Source organism: Phascolarctos cinereus, unplaced genomic scaffold, assembly GCF_003287225.1.
Source record: "Phascolarctos cinereus isolate Bilbo 61053 unplaced genomic scaffold, phaCin_HiC Scaffold_2;HRSCAF=192, whole genome shotgun sequence".
In the NCBI taxonomy this organism is placed as follows: domain Eukaryota; kingdom Metazoa; phylum Chordata; class Mammalia; order Diprotodontia; family Phascolarctidae; genus Phascolarctos; species Phascolarctos cinereus.
The window spans coordinates 214,236,623-214,256,559 of NW_027555625.1; the positions used below are offsets into that span (position 1 = coordinate 214,236,623).

The window sequence follows — 19,937 nt, forward strand, 5'->3', positions numbered from 1 at the left end:
AGAAAGGACCAGAGAAAGGTAGTCACTGAGGAATCTGGTCTTGCAAGTGAATGGCCAAGGGTTGGATTTAGGAGGAAAGCCATTGTGGGAAAATTCCAGGAAATTAGAGATGATAAGAGATCCTAGGGGCAGAAATGGTACAGTGAAAACAAAGCTGAATTTGGATCCAGAGGACCTGGCTTCTGATCTCAGCTCTGCCACTTACAACTTGTATTACCCTGGACGAGTCATGATCTCCCTGGGCCTCATTTACCTGGGGATGGACTAGACAGATGACTTTTGAGAGCCTCTCCAACTCTAAATCTATAATCCACGCTCCTAAGGCATCAAACTTATTCCACTAAAGATGGGAATAAAAAGGGACATCTCGGCACTATTACAGATGACAACCTCTTTGGGTTTTAAGTGAGCCAAAGCTATTCTAGTTCCATCAAGAAATATCAGAATTCTGTACAGACAATCCCTTTTCTGGGCATTTGCAACACAATCCTTCCTACTTTATGGAAAGAGGGGAGAGAGCAGAGTCCATTTGTGAAACAGACATACATCATACCTTGCCTAACCCAAAATCAAGGCCAAAGAACCTGTTACAATCTCCCACCCATAGGGGCAGCTAGGTAAAGCACCAGCCCTGGAGTCAGGAAGACCTGAGTTTACATCCAGCCTCAGACACATAACACTCACTAGCTGTGTGACTCTGGGCAAGTCATTTAACCCCAATTGCCTCATATTCCTCACCAAAAAAAAAGAATCTCTCACCCTTCCAGGAAAATCAAGAGATAAAAACAAGGGTGAGAAATTGGTACAGAATGGACCACTGAATTTCTGTTTGTGAATTCTCATTCCTTCCCTGGAGATTTACACTACTATACTCTACACTCACCACACTATCTGATGTGCATTTCATTGCTAATCTGAACTATAAAGCAACATCAACTTCAAGAAGTCAATGCATCCTTAACTTTTCCTGTCAACTCTGATGGGGGGTTAGGGGGAGAAGAGGGATCTGCTTATCCATCTATTGGTCTTCCTATTCCTTGCGACTTATTAGCTGTGTGGCCCCAGGCAATTCAAGTAATCTCTGTTTGCCTCAGTTTCCTCATCTGTAAAATGAGGATAATAATAACACCTACCTCCTAGGGTTATTTCAAGGATCAAATGAGATAATATTTGTAAAGTGCTTTGCATAGTGCCTAGTACATAGTAAGTGCTATATAAGTATTGATTTACCCTCTGGTCAGAAAAAAAAAGTGCAAGTCCCTCTGATGGCCTCCTCTACCTTCTGAAAAGCTAAAATTCAACTAGCAAAAGGAAAATATTGCCAATGTTTTATTTTTGGCAGAATTAAACTTCTAGCAGATGTCCAGATGCTTGAAATTCTGCATGACTATCACAACTTCTATGTCAGATCTGTAATTAGTACAAGGGAAGCATTCATTGTATACATCTACTATCTAGTTTGGTAGTCCACAGTATACTTCTGTAACAATATTGCTTCTATTGCTCTTTAAAAAAAAGTCATTACTCCAATGTTCTCTACCATGTTTCTACTCAGTTTTGTAGATTTCAACACAGATATCTTCATTATAGATAATGCCATTCTACTGTTCTTCCCGTTAGATGCTTGTTCTGAATAAAGTATATTCTTTCTTTGCCAAGGCATGTGTCACTGTTTTATGAGAATATAATTCTCTTCTTCCTCAAGTTTAAGTTATTTCAAGCTCAGTTTGTTAAAGTAGAAACCTATATTACAGCTAGTAGATTAAAGTCTACTTCTGTACGAATTCATTGCTATTACACAATTGCTATTCCAAGAATCTAGCTATACTTTATTGTATTAACTCCAAAAGACATTTATCACACCATCTGGAATGACAACTCTCATGTGAAGGTCCTTTGTGTTTTCCATTACTAAAAGATACACTATCTTTTGTCCAATGACAACAGTGAGTCAATAAGCATTTGTTAAGCTTATTATTTATTTACAGTGTGCCAGGAGCTACGCTAAGCAGTGAGGATATAAAGAAAGGCAAAAGACAGTCCCTACCCTTGAGGAGTTCACAATCTAATGGGGAGATAACATGCAAATAACTATGTACAAATAAGCTTTATACAAGAGATATAGAAAATAATTAACAGAGAGAAGGAAACAGAAGTAGGAGGGATTGGGAAAGGCTTTTTGTAGAAGGTTGGCTTTTAGCATGGACCTGAAGGAAGCCAAGGAAGCTAGAAGGTATAGATGAGGAAGGAGAACATTACAGGCATGAGTGCCAGTGAAAATGCCTGGAGCTGAGAGATGGAGTATCTTGTTTGAGGAATGGCAAAAAGTCCAGGGGCAAGATATAGATTTCCTTCTTTTCCATATAATTTACTTTTTATAATTTCAAGTTCCTAGAAAAAAATCATTCTATTATCTTCATCAAAAGGTATTTTCCTCCTTATTTTTTCACTAGTCCTCTAAGTTTATAACATTTATTTTCAAGAATCTGACCAGCTTTTTATACTGCTTATTATATCCATCTATTTTATAACTAACCACTTAGCAGAAAGACATTATTCAAACTTACCCAAATGAGTAGACTGGGCTTGGTTTCCTCACCATTACCCAGTAGCTTATCAGACATGTCACTAAACTGAATTAAAAAAATGAAAATATATTTAATTAGAAGTTAGCTATTTCAAGCTAAAGATCTACATTTTAAAAAGCTCAGCTTTCAGAATTAACAAGTTTCTGTGACTGCCCATAGTAAATTACTAATAAGCACTTCTAACAGGATTATTAACTATTTTATTTTGAATGTGTGCTCAGATCTTTGCTGAATAACTTTCAAGCACCGAATAAAAACTATTGGCAAGTTATAGAGAAACTAAGCAGATGATTTCCATAAGATTACAACATTTTACAGAGTCATTTAGATGGAAGTGATGTTTAAATCCTTTACTCAGTTTTTTAATTAAACCACATTTTATCTCATAAATGACATATATAATATTAAGGTAAGGAAAAATAACATAAAATAGTATCTTTTACTTACATAAGTAATGTTAAGTAAATAATGAAAACAATTCTTAAAAGTTAGAACACGGATACTTCTTTCATTTGGCAAGGGGAATGTAATGCATGCATAATTTTTCTATCCCTTGAATAGCAGAGTGCCATCAACAAGCCCTAGGCCATTTACCTCAGACAGGCTATACTCATTTTGTTGTCTTTTGTCCCCAGCTCCAAAGTCTAATTTTTATCCTTCAACCAAATTCCTGGTGAAAATTTTCTTTGAGTGACCAGGCCTGACAGAATGGGAGTCTTAGCCCTGTGGAGGTCCATGTTAATTAAGTTTATGTCCCAGAAAGTCAATAAACATTTATTAAGCACCAGTTATGTGTCAGGCACTGTGCTAAGCGCTGGGGATACAAAGAAAAGTAAAAAACAGTTTCTGCTCTCATGGAACTCACAGTCTAAAGTGGGAGACAACATGCAAACAATTAGGTACAAACACGGGACACACAGAATAAACTGGAGCTGATCAACAGAGGCAAGTCACTATACTTAAGATGGATTAGGAAAGGCTTCCTGTAGAAGGTGAGATTTTAGCTGAAACTTGAAGGGAGCCAAGAGATAGAGATGAGGGGGAAAATTCCAGGCCTGGAAGACAGCCAGTGAAAATTCCCAGAGCTGGGAGATGTCTTATTGGAGGAATGGCCAGGAGGCCAATGTCCCTGGATCTCAGAATAAAATGTAAGAAAAGTAAAAGGGGGCAGGGGAGGTAATGAAAGGCTATGGACATCAAAAGAGGATTTTTGTTTATATGATTTATTTGAAAGTGGCACCCCCAAGGAGACTGCAGCTTGTCAAGGAATTTGCTACTGATCTTGGGACAATGAGAAAAACAATGTTTTGCTCTAGTATACTGGAGATTTTGGTAACAAATTCCTGTGGAGAGTATGCAGTAAATAATCAATCACTTTGTGACATCAGACATTGTAGAAACATAACAGACTTGGAGTTTGGGGACCAGTAAAAAATTATAGCTTCTTCATCAACAGGATACGCAACAATTTTTAATCACCATCAAAATAATCAGACTCCTTCAGTCAACCAGAAACTAATGTGAATCAACTACCATGTTAGGTCAGAAAAGATATCAATGGAAGCAAACGGAATAAATATTATTTTCAAAGGTAAAATGATAATATTTTAAATGGTAAGAAAAATATACTAGTTCCTTTAATGATGCTTTTGCATTGAATAGCAATATGTAGTTTGGCCAAAATTTGTTTTTGGTTGAGAATTGCTTTTTTTTTTTTGGTGAGAACTGTTTTATTTATTCTAATCAGCTCTATTCAGCAAAAGGAATTTAACAATCCAATTCTTCAGGACGCCATCTGGGGTTCCCCCGGCAAAGATACTGGAGTGGTTTGCTATTTACTTCTCTAGCTCATTTTACAGATGAGGAACTGAGGCAAACAAGATTCGTAGTGACTTGCCCAGGATCACACAACTAGTTAAGTGTCTGAGGCTAGATTTGAACTCAGGAAGATAAGTCTTCCTGATCTCAACCCAGTGCTGTATCTACTGTACCACCTAGCTGCCCGAATTACTACTGACCTTCCTCCAACATATGTTGATCATGCGGTTGTTTTTGAAGGATTCTTAACGGTTCTCTTAAGCTGTGGTCAGGTAGGTGAATTTCTACAGCTACATATTCACTACTAAGGTATGTGTTTTCAAATTGGGTACATTTTTGTAAATTTTAGGGACAGTGTGAATAATTTATTTGGAGTGTTATATAGCTATATTTAGCATGAGTACAACAACCCTGTTTTTTTTTTTACCTTGCAATATAGATATTTCCATATTTCTGTATAAGCTTTGTTTTTGTCATGCCTTATGGCAACATAATATTTCATTGCATTATGTACCAAAGTCAGTATAACCATTTTCTCAATGTGGGGAATTTTGGTTTTCTTCATTTTTTTCACTATCATAAAGAGCATGCCTACAACTTTATAAAAATTAGTCTTTTTTTCTTTTCAACTAAATTATTAGTAATGAACTACTGACAAAATCAGAGGACGGTGAAAGAAACATTTTTTTGGATTTTATTTTGTTAAACTATCTTTGTTTCAAATATCTCTGATAAAAGTCTGGTAGTCAAAACAGATAGAAAATTAACACAAACATGTAAAACCAAGAGTCAATGACCATGGAGTCAGGTGGACCTGAGTTCAAATCCAGCCTCAGACACATAACACTTACTAGCTGTGTGACTCTAGGCAAGTCAATTAACCCTAACTGCCTCACACACACACACAAAAAGTCAAGGGCCGAGGGTTAACTGATTAAAGGATACGATCAAACAATTCTCAAAAAAAGAAGTCCAAACTCTTTACAATTACTTAAAAGAAATGCTCCAAATCACTAAGAAAATGCAAATAAAGCAACTAAGATTTCACCTTGATGCCAGCAAATTATCAAAACTGATAAAAAATAGAAATAATCAATGTTGTTGTCCAAAAGTTGGCAGGAAGTCAGGGACACTAGCAAACTATTGGTGGAGCTATGAATTAGTCCAGTAATTCTTGAAAATAATTTTGAACTATGCAAAAAAGAAATGACTGATCTACCCATACCTTTGATCCAAAATACCCACTGCTAGGCAAATATACAAAGTAGGTCAAATAACCAAAGGAAGGATGACTTTTCCTATGTATAAAAAAAATTAATAATAGCACTTTTTGTTTTTTTTCTAGCAAAGAATGAGAAACAAAATAGATGACGAGTAACTGGGAAATGACTAAGCAAATTGTGATATGTGGATATAATAAAATGTTATGGAATATTACTGAGTCATAAGAAACTTATATGAAGAATTCAGAGAAGCATGGAACTGACAAAGAGAAATAAGCAGAACTTGGAAAACAATACAAACACTATAAATGCAAAGAAATTTATAAAAGTGAAACCAACCAAGCCTAGCCCTGGAAAAGTGTTGAGAAAACGCACCTCCCCTCCTTGTGGGGGGCTGCAGACGGGAGGAAGGAGTGCCTTTGGTTGTATAATACTGCATATATCAGGCAGATGTGGTAGCTTTGAACAGTTTTTTTTTCTTTTGCTGAATGGATAAATGACTGGCTTTCTGAGAGAGAGATCTTAAAAATTAATGAAGGTGATGACAGCAATAATTTCTTGAATGTATGGCATATTATGTTGCTATGATTAAGACACAAATAAAATTTCAGGGTTGTGATTGTATATTTGCCCAATTTCAGCTGCTGATTAACTGACAATTGCTGTAAATATTGAGTTCAAAATAATAAGTGATTTTTATTAAAAATTTATTTCTCTAATATATACTCCTGAATCTCAAAGCCAGAATCCCAGTCACCAAAATTCATGAATATCATGTTCTACATTGTGGAAGTGTTGAACTCTTATGTCAGAAGACAGAATACTTACATCAGTGAAATCACTGATGAATATTTCCAATACTGAGATTACTAAATTAAAGGATAAGGCTAGTTTTATGATTCATTTCTTACTGCCTGTTTTCAAAAAGAACACATGAGGGTATAAATGTATCCATATTTCAGCAGAGCCCCACCAATACTGGATTTTTATATTTTATTATTTAAGAGATGAAAATTAAAATCTCAGCATTGTTTTAATTTCCTTAATAATTTATTTATTGCTATAATTATTTATTATTAGTGAGACTGAACATTTTTCCAAATGTTTATTTACTATTTGTGATTCCTCTTTTATAAATGACCTATTTAAAACTACTATCCATTTGTTTATTGGAGATCTGATACTATCCCTTTAGATCAGCATAAGTTAAGTTATACTTTCTTGGGGCAGCTAGGTGGCACAGTGGATAGACCACTGGCCCTGGAGTCAGGAGGACCCGAGTTCAAATTTGGACTCAGACATAAAACACTCACTAGCTGTGTGACTCTGGGCAAGTCACTTAACCCCAACTGCCTCACTGAAAAAAAAAAAGTTACACTTTCTTTAATGAGCTGTCTTATGTTGATTGCCATTCCATTTTTTTCAAGCACAATACTAAATTTTTAGGGCATCATAGTTACTCCTTCTGTTCATTTAAGCCATACTTATATTTTATTTTCCCTAATGGTTTCAGATAATTTAATATGCTTTCAGTTCAAGTTTGGATGTATTTCTCTCTCCCCTACTAAACTGCAAAACTGTTAAGAGCTGGGATCTTTTAAAATTTAAAAAATTTTATATCTCATGCCCTCACAAACACCTAATACTGTGCTTTGCAGTTGGTAAGTACCTGACAAATATTTACTAAATTTGCTGAATTTAAAAGTTAACTCTTCTATCTTAGAAATACATTATGGTAGAGGTTTTTAAAGAATTTTGAAAAACTCTTTTGCAAGTTAAAAATCTTATTTCTTCCTATTTAACTTTCATAACTAAGATTATTTCACCCAGAAGATTACCTTTCTTTTTAATAATACCTTTTTATTTGATAGCTTTTGTTTTTATGTTATCTAATTTCTCCTCCCAGGGCCATTCCTTATATCAAAGAGTAAAAAAGAGAAAAAAACATGTTTTCAGCAAAATTACGTAACCAACACACTTAAAAAACCTGACATCTTCAGTGTTCCCTATCCATAGTCACCTGCCTCTGCAAAAAAGGGAAGGAAGTGACTTCTTATAAGTTGTTTTTGGGGCTAAGCATGGTCATTATAATCTCACAGCAATCAGTTTTTACTGGGTTGTTGTTCTTTCCATTTATATAGTTGTAATCATTGTGTATTTTGTTCTGCTGATTGTGCTTACTTCACTTTACCTAAGTTATATGAATCTTCTCATGATCCTCTGTATTTATAATATTTATTTCTTACAGCACAGTAATATTCCATCATATTCATGCACCACAACTTGTTAAGCCATTCCTCAAACAATAAGCATGTACTGCCCCCCATAATTCTTTACTAATTAAAAAAGTGCTGCTATAAATATTTTGGTGTAAATGAAGCCTTTCTTTTTATTAATGACCTCCTTGGGGGCACATGCATAGCAGCAGAATTTCTAGATCGTTTCATTCAACTGATTATACTTCAAAAGCCATTTTCTTTTTCTAAAAAGGAAACATCTCTTCTGTCTTTTAATGAAAAGAAGTAATTCTGTGTGAGCAGTAAGAAGTTTATTTTTAAAAACTTACCTGAAAAGATCAAAGATTGTCAGATATGTATAGGCAGTTAAAGCTGTTAAAAAAAAGGGGGGAGGAAGGAGAGAGAAGAAATGTTATTGGAATGATTGTTAAGAATTAACTAGCTTGAGAACATTCGATTGACAAGTCATCACAATTTTTCTTATTATTCAGGTCATCACCCTCCAGCTATCAATACTTATTTCTGGCAATTATGTAATTATTTGGTTTAAAGTAGACAGGAAAAAAGAATTAGGCTTTATTCATACATTTAAACTGAAAAGACTAATTGTTTTAAATTAACTAAGTAATTACTAAAGATCTATTTTACTTTGTTTAGATGACACAGCTTTCCTATATATCTGTGGAAACTGGTACTAGAAGTCAGAGAAAAACATGCTATAAGAATAATAGATCAATGGTATAAAATATTACAAGTATTCTCTGCTTTGAGAAAATACATCTAAAAACTGAACATTTAAAAAAAAGGATTAATGACATTTTCAAAACTTTTTTTAGCTTTAAAAAGGAGATATTTATCAAGCTTCCTTTAAATATTATATCCCCAAAGTACACTGAAAATGTTATTTAATTCACAAAAATTAAATTTATACACATTTCTAGAATATACCTGGAATATAAAACAAGGCATATTTTTATTTAAAATCAGAAAACTAAATGGAATTAATAAAACTCTCTATAAGTAAAAACTGTAACATACCTATACTGTTAGTAGAACTGCACCACATGAGCAGGAATCCAGTACACAGTAAGTTTATAGCCCCAAAAAGTAAGATCTTCCAGGACTGTGAACGAAAAATTTGTGCTTATTTGTAAAAAACAAAACAAAAAAACCTTTGAATCAAAAGGACTGCATTACTTTACCAGAAATATAATAGAGTGGTATATCCTTTTTCTTTGCCATCTTACTAAATTTATAAATCTGTGTGCTAGCTATTTTAAACAGAAATACTCCTATGATATGCAAGACAGTTAGTATTCTTTTATGGTTAGGATGCTTTTAGAAAGAAAAAAATTTTGACTTTATTTTTAAAATTCTGAACTTAACAAAAACCAAATGAGTATTTTCATGCATACAGCAAAACAGAAAAAAGAACTGTATGTGAAACTGCCAATCTCTATTATGCACAACTTACTTTTCTTTTAAAAAATAAAATAAATTTCAACTATTTGAATGAAGGCTGAAAATCACTAATAAGAGAAATGCAAATCAAAATAATCCTGAGGTTTCATCTCATATGCTACAAATTAGCAAAGACAACAACACATGGGAATAGTCAACGTTGGAAAGGCTGTAGGAAGATAGGCACCCCGTGCATTTTTGGTAGAGCTATGAGTCAATACAACCATTCTGGAAAGCAGATACACAAATAAAGTGACTAAAATATTCACATCCATTGATCCTGACATTCCACTAATAGGTTTAAACCTCAAAAAGGTCAGGGATAAAAAAAGAAAGGTCTTACATCCACCAAAATATTTATAGCAGCGCTTATTTTTTGTAGCAGTGAAGAACTGGAAACAACTTCGATGCCCATCAAACAGGGAAGGGCTAAAGAAATTGTGGTGCAAGAACATAATAGAACATGAGTGTGCCATAAGAAACAGTGAATATGATGAATACAGAGAAGTATAGAAATATCTGCTAGATCTGATGTGGAGTGAAGTAAGTAGAGGCAAGAAAACAATAGACACAATGACCATACTAATGTAAATGGAAGGAACCACAAAATAATCAAAAGTGAACATTGCAAAATTACAAAGAACAAAGTCTGGACTCAAGAGATTTGAGAAGACACCCCTGGCCTACTTCTTTGTGGAGTTGGCCAAGTCCATGTGTGGAAAATTGCCTGCATTTTCTGACTTTTAAAAAATGTATTTCCTGACCTCTCCCCCAAACTCCTCCAAATACCTTTAAAAATGACTCTAAACAAATTCTAGAGCAGCAGAACCCACAAAAAGACAAGAGTGAAACAAATTTCCAGCCCAGGACTATCTGAAAGATCAATAGTAAAGGTCTGTTGCACCAGGCTGAGAGAGCAGCACAGTCCAGTGCAGGTCACGCCAGCACAGACCAGGCCCCAGCAAACCAAGAGCAGGGGGTTAAAATAGGGGACTGAATCGGGCAGTAGTAGCAGTTTCCAGATTTCTCAGGCCACAAATGCCAAAGACAACTTAGAAGGTCAGTAGGAAAGGTCGGTCAGACCTGGGTGAGAGAGGAGCTCAGTTCGGTCCCAGCCCTAGCCCCAGCAAACTAGGAGCAGATCTTGGGAGTGACTGAATCAGTAGCGGCAGCAGCTGCTTCTAGTGCTCTTAGCCCATAGAGGGTATGAGGATCAAACAACTGGTCAGAAGGAGATTAGAGGGGTACCTTTGCTAGCAATGAGGTAGGGCTCTGTTGTTTTGTCCATACTTGGATCTGGGTCCCAGTCCTGAGTGGCAGTCCTGGGATGAGGAATAGCACTAGAATGGCAGAGCTTGTGACCTCAGTTCCAGGGCAGAAAACAGTGCTTGTGGTCAATCACAGACCAGAGCACAGGCCAGGAAAGGAGTAAACACCTCACCCTTGATCACACCACCTTGGAAGAACTGAAAAATTACAGGTCTCTAGAAGTATCTCTGAAAACAGCTAGACAAAACCCCTGAAGCTTGGGAGAGTCTGACCTCCACACTGACAGCAAGTCAAGCAATAGGTTGGGGAACTGAGCAAACAAAAAAAGCCTCTGACTACAGAAACTTACCTTGGTGACAAGGAAGATCAGAACATAAAACCAGAAGAAGACAACAAAGTCAAAGCCTCCAAGAAAAATATGAATTGGTTTCAGGGCATGGAAGAGCTCTAAAAGGATTTTGAAAAGCAAGTAAGAGAAGCAGAGGAAAATTTGGGAAGAGAAATGAGAGTGATGCAAGAAAATCATGAAAAAAAGAGTCAAAAGCTTGCTAAAGGAGACCCAAAAAAATAATGAAGAAAATAACACCTTAAAAAATAGCCTAACCCAAATGGTAAAAGAGGTTCAAAAAGCCAATGAGGAAAAGAATGTCTTAAAAAGCAGAATTGGCCAAATGGAAAAGGAGGTCCAAAAGCTCACTGAAGAAAATAATTCCTTAAAAATTAGAATGAAGCAAATGGAAGCTAACGATTCTATGAGAAATCAAGAAATTATAAAACAAAACCAAAAGAATGAAAAAATAAGAGACAATGTGAAATATCTCACTGGGAAAACAACTGACCAGGAAAACAGATCCAGGAGAGAGAATTTAAAAATTACTGGACTACCTGAAAGCCATGATCAAAAAAAGAGCCTAGACATCATCTTTCAAGAAATTATCAAGAAAACTGCCCTGATATTTTAGACCCAGAGGGCAAAATAGAAATTGAAAGAATCCACCGATCACCTCCTGAAAGAGATCCCCAAAGGAAAACTTCTAGGATTATTGTAGCCAAATTCCAGAGTTGCCAGGTCAAGGAGAAAATACTGCAAGCAGCCAGAAAGAAACAATTCAAGTATTGTGGAAACACAATCAGGATAACACAAGATTTAGCACTTTCTACATTAAGGGATTGGAGGGCATGGAATATAATATTCTGGAGGGCAAAGGAGACAGAATTACAACCAAGAATCACCTACCCAGCAAAACTGAGTATAATACTTCAGGGGGAAAAATGGTCATTCAGTGAAACAGGGAGCTTTCAAGCATTCTTGATGAAAAGACCAGAGCTGAATAAAAATTCTGACTTTCAAATAAAAGACTCAACTGAAACATGAAGAGGTAAACAGGAAAGAGAAATCATAAGAGACTTATTGAGGTTGAACTATTTACATTTCTTCATGGAAAGATGATATTTGTAACTCATAAGACCTTTGTCAGTATTAGGGTAGTTGGAGGGTAAAAATTATATGTATGTGTATATATATAAATACACACACACACACACACACACACACACACAGAGGGCACAGGGTGAGTTGAAGATGAAGGGGTGATATCTGGAGAATAAAATTAAGGGGTGAGAGAGGATTATGCTGGGAGGAGAAAGGTAGAGGTAGAATGGGGTGAATTATCCCACATAAAACAGACAAAAAAAGCTTTTATAGTGGAGGGGAAATGGGGGAAGGTGAGAGGGAATGAGTGAATCTTATTCTCATAGGAATTGGCGTAAGGAGGGAATAACACACACTCAATTGGGTATGGAAATCTATCTTATCCTAGAGGAAAATAGGGGGAAAGGGGGACATGAGAGCAGGGAGATGACAGAGGGGAGGGCAGATTGGAGGAGGAGGTAATCAGAAGCAAATACTTTTGAGGAGGGACAGGGTCAAAAGAAAGAACAGAATAAATGGGAGGGCAGGGTAGGACTAAGTGAAATAGAGTTAGTGTTTCACAACATGACTACTATGGAAGTGTTTTACATGACTACACATGTATAACCTATATGGAGTTGCTTGCCTTTTCAATGAGGGTGGGTGGGGAGGGAGGAAGTGAGAAAATTTGGAACCTAAAGTTTTAAAAACACATGTTTAAAAAATTATTTTCACATGCAACTGGGAAATAAGAAATATAGGAAATGCGGTATAGAAATCCATCCTGCCCTACAGGAAAACAGAAAGGGAAGGAGAGAAGAGAAGGTAGAAAGAGACAAAAGGGAGGGCAGATTAGGGGAAGGGGTATTCAGAATACATGCCATCTTGGGGTGGGGGGAGGGACGAGATGGGGAGAAAATCTGAAACTCAAAATCTTGTGGAAGTGAATGCTGAAAACTAAAAATAATAAATTTTTTAAAAAAGAAAGAAATTATCAAGGAAAACTGCCCTGATGTTTTAGAACCAGAGGGCAAAATAGGAATTGAAAGAATCCACCAATCACCTCCTGAAAGAGATCCCCAAAGGAAAACTCCTAGGAATATTTTAGTAAAATTCCAGAGTTTCCACGTCAAGGAGAAAATATTGCGAGCAGCAAGAGAGAAACAATTCAAATACTGTGGAATCACAATCAGGATAGCACAAAATTTAGGGATCAGAGGGCTTGGAATATGATATTCCAGAGGTCAAAGGAGCTAGGATTAAAACCAAGAATCACCTACCCAGTAAAACTGAGTTTAATCCATGAAGACACTCAATGAGATACAGGAATTTAAATGCATACTTGAGAAAAGACCAGAGCTAAATAGAAAATTTTACTTTTAAATACAAGACTCAAGAGAAGCATGAAAAGGTAAACAGTAAAGAGAAATCATATGGGACTTATTAAAGTTAAACTATTTACATTTCTACATGGAAAGATGGTATTTGTAACTCATGAGACTTTTCTCATTATTAGGGTAGCTAGAAGGAGTATATGTAGACAAAAGGCACAGGTGTGAGTTGAGCATGAAGAGATAATATCTAAAAAATAAAATTAAGAATGACAGAGGAATGTACTGGGAGAAAGAGAAAGGGAGAGGTAGAATAAGGCAGATTATCTCACATAAAAGCAAGAAAAAGCTTTTACAGTGGAGGGGAAGGTGAGAGGAATAAGTGAATCTTACTCTCTTCAGAATTGGCTTAAAAAGGGAATAACATACACACTCAATTGGGTATAGAAATCTATTTTACCCTATAAGAAAGTAAGGGGCAAGAGGATAAGAGAAGAGGGGGGTGATCGAAGGGGGAAGGGGTAATCAGAAGCAAACACTTTTGAGGAGGAACAGGGTGAAAAGCAGAGAAGAGAATAATTGGGGGGCACGATGGGATGGAGGGAAATACAGTTAGTCTTTCACAACATGACTATTATGGAAGTGTTTTGCGTGACTACACATGCATAACCTATATCAAATTACTTGCTTTCTTAAGAAGGGGGTGGGTGGAGAGGGAGGAAGGGAGAGAAGCTGGAATTCAAAGTTTTAAAAACGAGTGTTAAAAATTGTTTACATGTAACTGGAGAAAAAATAAAATACTAAAAAAAAAAGATATTCCTTGGTTTTGCTGAATTTTTTTCCTTTTTTTTCCTTTAAAAAATTTTGTCATTGGGATGGCTTGGGGGGGAGGGGGGTGGTTGGGGGAATAATGGGAGAAATTCTGGAACTGTTAAAAAAGATATTAAAAATTTTTTAAAAATAAATTCAACATGAACTTTCAAAACTATCTTTTTGTCTACGATCCTTTCTGGCCTTATGTTTTCTTCTGTGCTTTAAAAAAAATAGTTCAATGACCTTCTTTTTCTTTTGGCTACTCTATCCCTAACTTCTCTCTTCCCACCACCTATTACCCAATGAAAAAGAAAAATACAAAAACAAAACCCCCAAAACTCTTGTAATAAATGAATGAGAGTGTGTGTGTGTGTGTGTGTGTGTGTGTGTGTGTGTGTGTGTTCATTTGAGCATGTGCTCTCCTCCAAGCAAAACAAATGTCCACATCGGCTGTGTCAAAAAAAGTATGTCTTACTCTATATCTTGAGTCCATCAGCTCTCTCTTAAGAGGTGGGTAGCATTCTTTATCATCAGTTCTCTGGAAGCATAGCTGGTCGTTGCAATGAACAACTCTCTTAAAGTTTTTTTCTTATGATGTTGTTATTGTATGAATTGTTTCCCTCTTTTTGCTTAGTTCATGTGTGTTCTCAGATTTCTATGAAACTGTCTCTTCTATCACTTCTTATGATTCAATAATGTTCCATTAAATTCACCTATCCTCAATTTCCCTCATCCATTTGTTAAACTTTAACATCTCCACCTTCTCTTCTCCTTCTCATCATAGGATCATGCATAATTTAAAGCTGCAAGGCACCTCAGAGCCCATGACTAAAACTGTAATCCCCTGACTTTACAGATGAGGAAACTGAGAACAAGAAGCTAAGTGCCTTGCCCAGGGTCACACAGTTAACTGTCTGAGGCAGGATTAGAACTTAAGCCCAATGCTCTATCTATGGTGCAACCTAGCTGCCTATAAAAACAGAGACAGAGAGGATGTAACTTGCCTCAGTTCTTTTGAATCCAAATACAGCACTCTTTTCATTAGCCCCCACCCTCTCTCCAAAGGAGAGATAAAGAGTCCACAGGTATACTACTAAGACCAATCTTTTCACCTGCACCTTTGATCACACTTCCTCCTGCTTCCCCAGGATCTTGTTTCAAAAGACACTAAATTCAACAAACATTTATCAAGAGGCTATTATGAGCAAGGCACTAGCATTCCCACTTTTCATGAAAGTGATCTTCCAGGCAAGTCAATAAGTCAACAAGCATCAATGAAGCACTTACTAGTGCCAGGCACTGGGCTAAGCACTGAGAATACCAATAAAATAGAAAGAAAGACAGTTCTTTATGTCATAATGGAGGAAGACAACATGCAAAAGGAAGCTGAAAAGGGGGAATGGGATAGAGGTGCTCTGAAGGAGCATGGTAGAGCAAATCCAGACAGTCAGGAGTAGAGCCTGGAGAAGAAAGAAGACATGGTGGATCTGGACATTTTCCCTAGGAAATCAACAAGAGACAGATAAAAAAGGACTGAGGTGCATTTAATAACGGTCCTAATTGAAATCATTCAACATTTTTCTGTAGTAGGTCAAGCTATTTTCTCTGGCAATGAATGATCTTTTAGCCCAGAAATAGAAGCACAGAAAGTAAACTGAGGGAAGGAGCCAGGAGTGAGGATTAATATGCCTTAGATAGCATAAGTTTAATAGGGTAAGAGTCACAGTGTTTTTAAGAACACTGTAAAACTGATCCAGGCTGGGCAAGGTTAATAGTTTATCCTTTCAAAACAAACAGAATTTTGAAGTTGGTTTTTTTCTCATATATAAGTATAGTAGATTTCCCCATGTGTCCTATAGTGCAAATTATTCATTATAATAATTTTCTGTTCTTACATCACCAGTTAAGCATGCCATTTGAAATTTAATAATCAGGGTACTGAATTAAACATACAGAACATACTGACTATAGAGTATATAGAATCGAAATCATTCTAAAATGTTAGCAGGTCCTGGTCCTATGCAACAATAATGTCAACAGTACCAAAGTTTCTGTGTATTATTCATATTTCATTAAAGTTACATTTTATTATTCTGAATAAAATGATTATAATAGAAACAATATAGATAAAAATTCTTAGGTATGCCACCAAAAAATGTGCTATTCACAACTTCACCCGTTTTTTAAATAGTCTTACCTCAACCAACTATTTCTTTTGTTCTAGTTTACTGCTCAACTTATGAATGAGACAATATACCCCTGACCATATCAGCATCACTGAAGAAAATTAAAATTATGGGAAAAACACTAACCAATTTTTCTTCAAATAATTTTTAAATTAGACCAATAATCTCTACCTAAAGCATTTCCTTCAAATTATAATCACAACCATGTATTAAAAATTGACTTACCCTTCGATCTGCAGCTACCAATTTAAATTCCTGGGATAACTTGCCAACAAAAGATCTTTGTGATTTTCGAAAGAGATGTATTGTCCCCTGTAAAAAAGAAACACTGTAACCTAAGTAAATATTTCTTTAATATGTAAGCATAACATTTTACTGAGAGTCTTATCTGTTTTCACAATACAGATTCCATGTGAAGTGGGAGATGCCAATCAGTCCGCTAATTCTGAGCCCATGTTATTAAGATGGCATTTCTGAAACAACCATAAGAGCAACAGAGTCCCAACAGACTTTCACAAAATCTCTATCCTGTATCCTGATGCTATACTCTATTACCCCTAATTTCCATATATTTCAAACAACTATCGTCCAAACTCTACACTAAAGAATTTTAAATAAAAAGTATAAAACTGCTGGGTTTTAAAGAAGGAAAAGCCAGAAGCTTTCAGTATTATAAAAAAAATAAGTCAACTGATCAGTGTGAAGTATTTCAATATCTATGTCTTTATTTAAACAAATTTTTTCTGGAAATTACACACAGAGAGTAAAGGGCACATAATTACTAAACCTAAGTTCGCTTCATCTTTATTTATTTATTTTACCATTTTAGTCGTGTTGTGAAATACACAGACCCAAAGGGGAAAAAAAACATAAAAAATACAGAAAGTGAAAAATAGTATGCTCTGATATGCATTCAGACTCCATCAATTCTTTCTCTGGAACTGGATAGCATTTTTCATCATGAGTCCTTTGGAACTGTCTTGGATCATTGCATTGCTGAGAATAGCTAAGTCGTTTACCGTTAGATGATTGTACATTACTGGTGTTACTGTGAACAATTTTCTCCTGGTTCTGCTCACTTCACTTTGCAACAGTTCATATAAGTCTTCCCAGGTTTTTCTGAAATCAGCCTGCTCATTTCTTTTTTTTTAATTTCTTTTCCAATTACATGTAAAGATAGTTTTCAACATTCAATTTTTGTAAAATTTTGAGTTCCAAATTTTTCTCCTTCCCTCCCTCCCCCTCCAAAGAGCAAACAATCTGATATAGTTAATACATATATAATCATGTTAAACGTATTTCCACATTAGTCATGTTGTGAAAGATGACTCAGAACAAAAGGAAAAAACCATAGGAAAGAAAAAAACAAAAAAACAAAAAAAAGTGAAAATAGTATGCTTTTATATGTATTCAGACTCCATAGTTCCTTTTCTGGATGTGGTTAGCATTTCCATCAGGAGTCTTTTGGAATTGTCTTTGATCATCATATTGCTGAGAAGAGCTAAGTCTATCATAGGTTAATCATGTCACAATGTTGCTGTTGCTGTGTACGATGTTCTCCTGCTTCTGCTTACTTCACTCAGCATCAGTTCATGTAAATCTTTCCAGGTTCTTCTGAAATCAACCTGCTCATCATGTCTTATAACACAGCAGTATTCCATTACATTCGTATACCACAATTTGTTCAGCCATTCCCCAAATGACGGACACTACAAAAAGAGCTACAACAAATATTGTTATATAAATAGGTCCTTTCCCCCTTTTTGGATCTCTTTGAGATACAGACCTAGTAGTGGTATTACTGGATCAAAGCGCATTAAACTAAAATTTAAAATTCTAACTTGGCTGCTACAAGTGGCCACGTAATTGATATACTCCAGTTAAATAGATGACCAAATCCTTCAGGGAGCAGAGGCATGGAGCTGTGACAAAAGATTAGAAATCTTGAAATAAAGCTGAAAGTAGCTTCTTATACACACACCCCTTCCCTCTCTAATTCAAGGAGACATGAGACCCCTCAATTCAATGACTCAATTTCACAAACATTTACTGAATACCTACTACGTGCCAGGTACTGTGCACAAGGGATACAAAGACAAAACTAAACAGTTCCTGCCCTTAAGTTTTACTGGGCAAAACAAGCATGTAAAAGTAGAAGTCAGTCATTCAATCACCCAGCACTTATTGAGTACTTATGTGCCAGACACTGTGTTAAACTCTGGGGATACAAAGAAGGGGGAGGAAAATATAAGTAAACATAATTTTCAAGGCAGCAAATTTCCAAGGCAAATATCTCTCATCCTGGCTTCCAGTTCTCTCAGAGAGTACCTAGAAACTTCATAGCATCATGTAGATTTATGACTGGAAGGGGCCTTAGAGGCCATTGAGTTCAACCCCTTCATTTCACAAATGAGAAAAGCAGGCACAGAAAATGACTTGTCCAGTTACAACCAATGACCTAAGCCAAATTTGAATCCAGTTCTTCCTTAGTAAAAGTTCATCGCTCTGAATTTCTTCAAGACTCAGCTCAAATCCTACTTTATGCAGAAAGTCTTTCCTGGTCTGCCCTAACACCCTTGGGCCTTCCCTCTGATTATCTCCAATTTACTAGCTATATACTGTCAAAACGGGCAACTAAGTGGGGAAGTGAAAAGAGTGCCAGCCCTGGAGTCAGGAATTCTCATCTTCCTGATTTCAAATCTGGCCTCAGACACTAGCTATGTGACCCTAGGCAAATCACTTAATCCTATTTGCCTCAATTTTCTCATTTGTAAAATGATCTGGGTACAGGAAATGGTGAACCACTCCTGTATCTTTCCCGAGAAAACTCCATATGGCGTTACAAAGAGTTGGACACAACTGAAAAGACTGAACAATATTTATGTATTTGCATGTGTTGTCTCCATTATATAACATATATGGCAAACATACACATATATATCTTATAAACATATATATTTGTGCTGTCTCCCCCATTAGAAGGCGAGCTCGATGGCTGGGACTGTTTCTTTTCTTCCTTTCTTTGTATCCTCAGCACCCCAGGACCCAAACTTAGTAGGCACTTTATAAATGCTTTGTTGACGATTCCTGTCTAGTCATCTTCGGCAATTCACTGGATATGGGGAGATGAAATCTTACTTGTTTTGAATGGCATTTCTCTGTGATGTGGAGCCCTTAAAGCCTGGTACACTACAAGTGCTTAATAAATGCTTGTCTATACTGTCCTCGAAATAATAGCAATTCTCATTTTGAGAACTCTTTGCTAATGTCCTGGGACCGCTCATGCCCTGCGGGGCGCCTCTTAGTCTAGTTATCTTTACATTAAGAAAAAAAGCAGAGTGGAGCCCCAGGCACCTGTGGACCGATCACAGCACTGGGCAACCCGAGGGCGCGGGAAGTTGACTCCAATCCGGCGGGCAACCGCAGCTGCCCCCGGGCCCGTGAAGGCAGCAGGAGCCGAACCCAAGGTCGCCGGCAGCCCCGACAACCCGGGAGTCCGGAGGCCCCGAGAGATGGGAAGAGAAAGCCGAGAGCGGGCGCGGAGTGCGAGTGTGGGGGAACCTTCCAGGAAGCAGCTGCCGCCTCGCTTCCGGAGAGACA

At 36.5% G+C, this 19,937-nt stretch overlaps 1 protein-coding gene across 2 annotated transcripts in view; it reads right to left on the reverse strand.

The window, feature by feature from the left end:
• SLC30A6 (solute carrier family 30 member 6) overlaps positions 1-19,937 on the reverse strand; it is a 40,354-nt gene that overhangs the window by 20,203 nt on the left and 214 nt on the right. For both annotated transcript variants that reach the window (XM_020972356.2, XM_020972358.2), the window contains exons 2-5: positions 16,563-16,649; positions 8,905-8,989; positions 8,196-8,238; positions 2,568-2,633 (exon numbers count right to left, since the gene is read on the reverse strand). In XM_020972356.2, the coding sequence (XP_020828015.1) occupies positions 2,568-2,633; positions 8,196-8,238; positions 8,905-8,989; positions 16,563-16,649 (281 nt within the window). The remainder of the gene's footprint in view (positions 1-2,567; positions 2,634-8,195; positions 8,239-8,904; positions 8,990-16,562; positions 16,650-19,937) is intronic.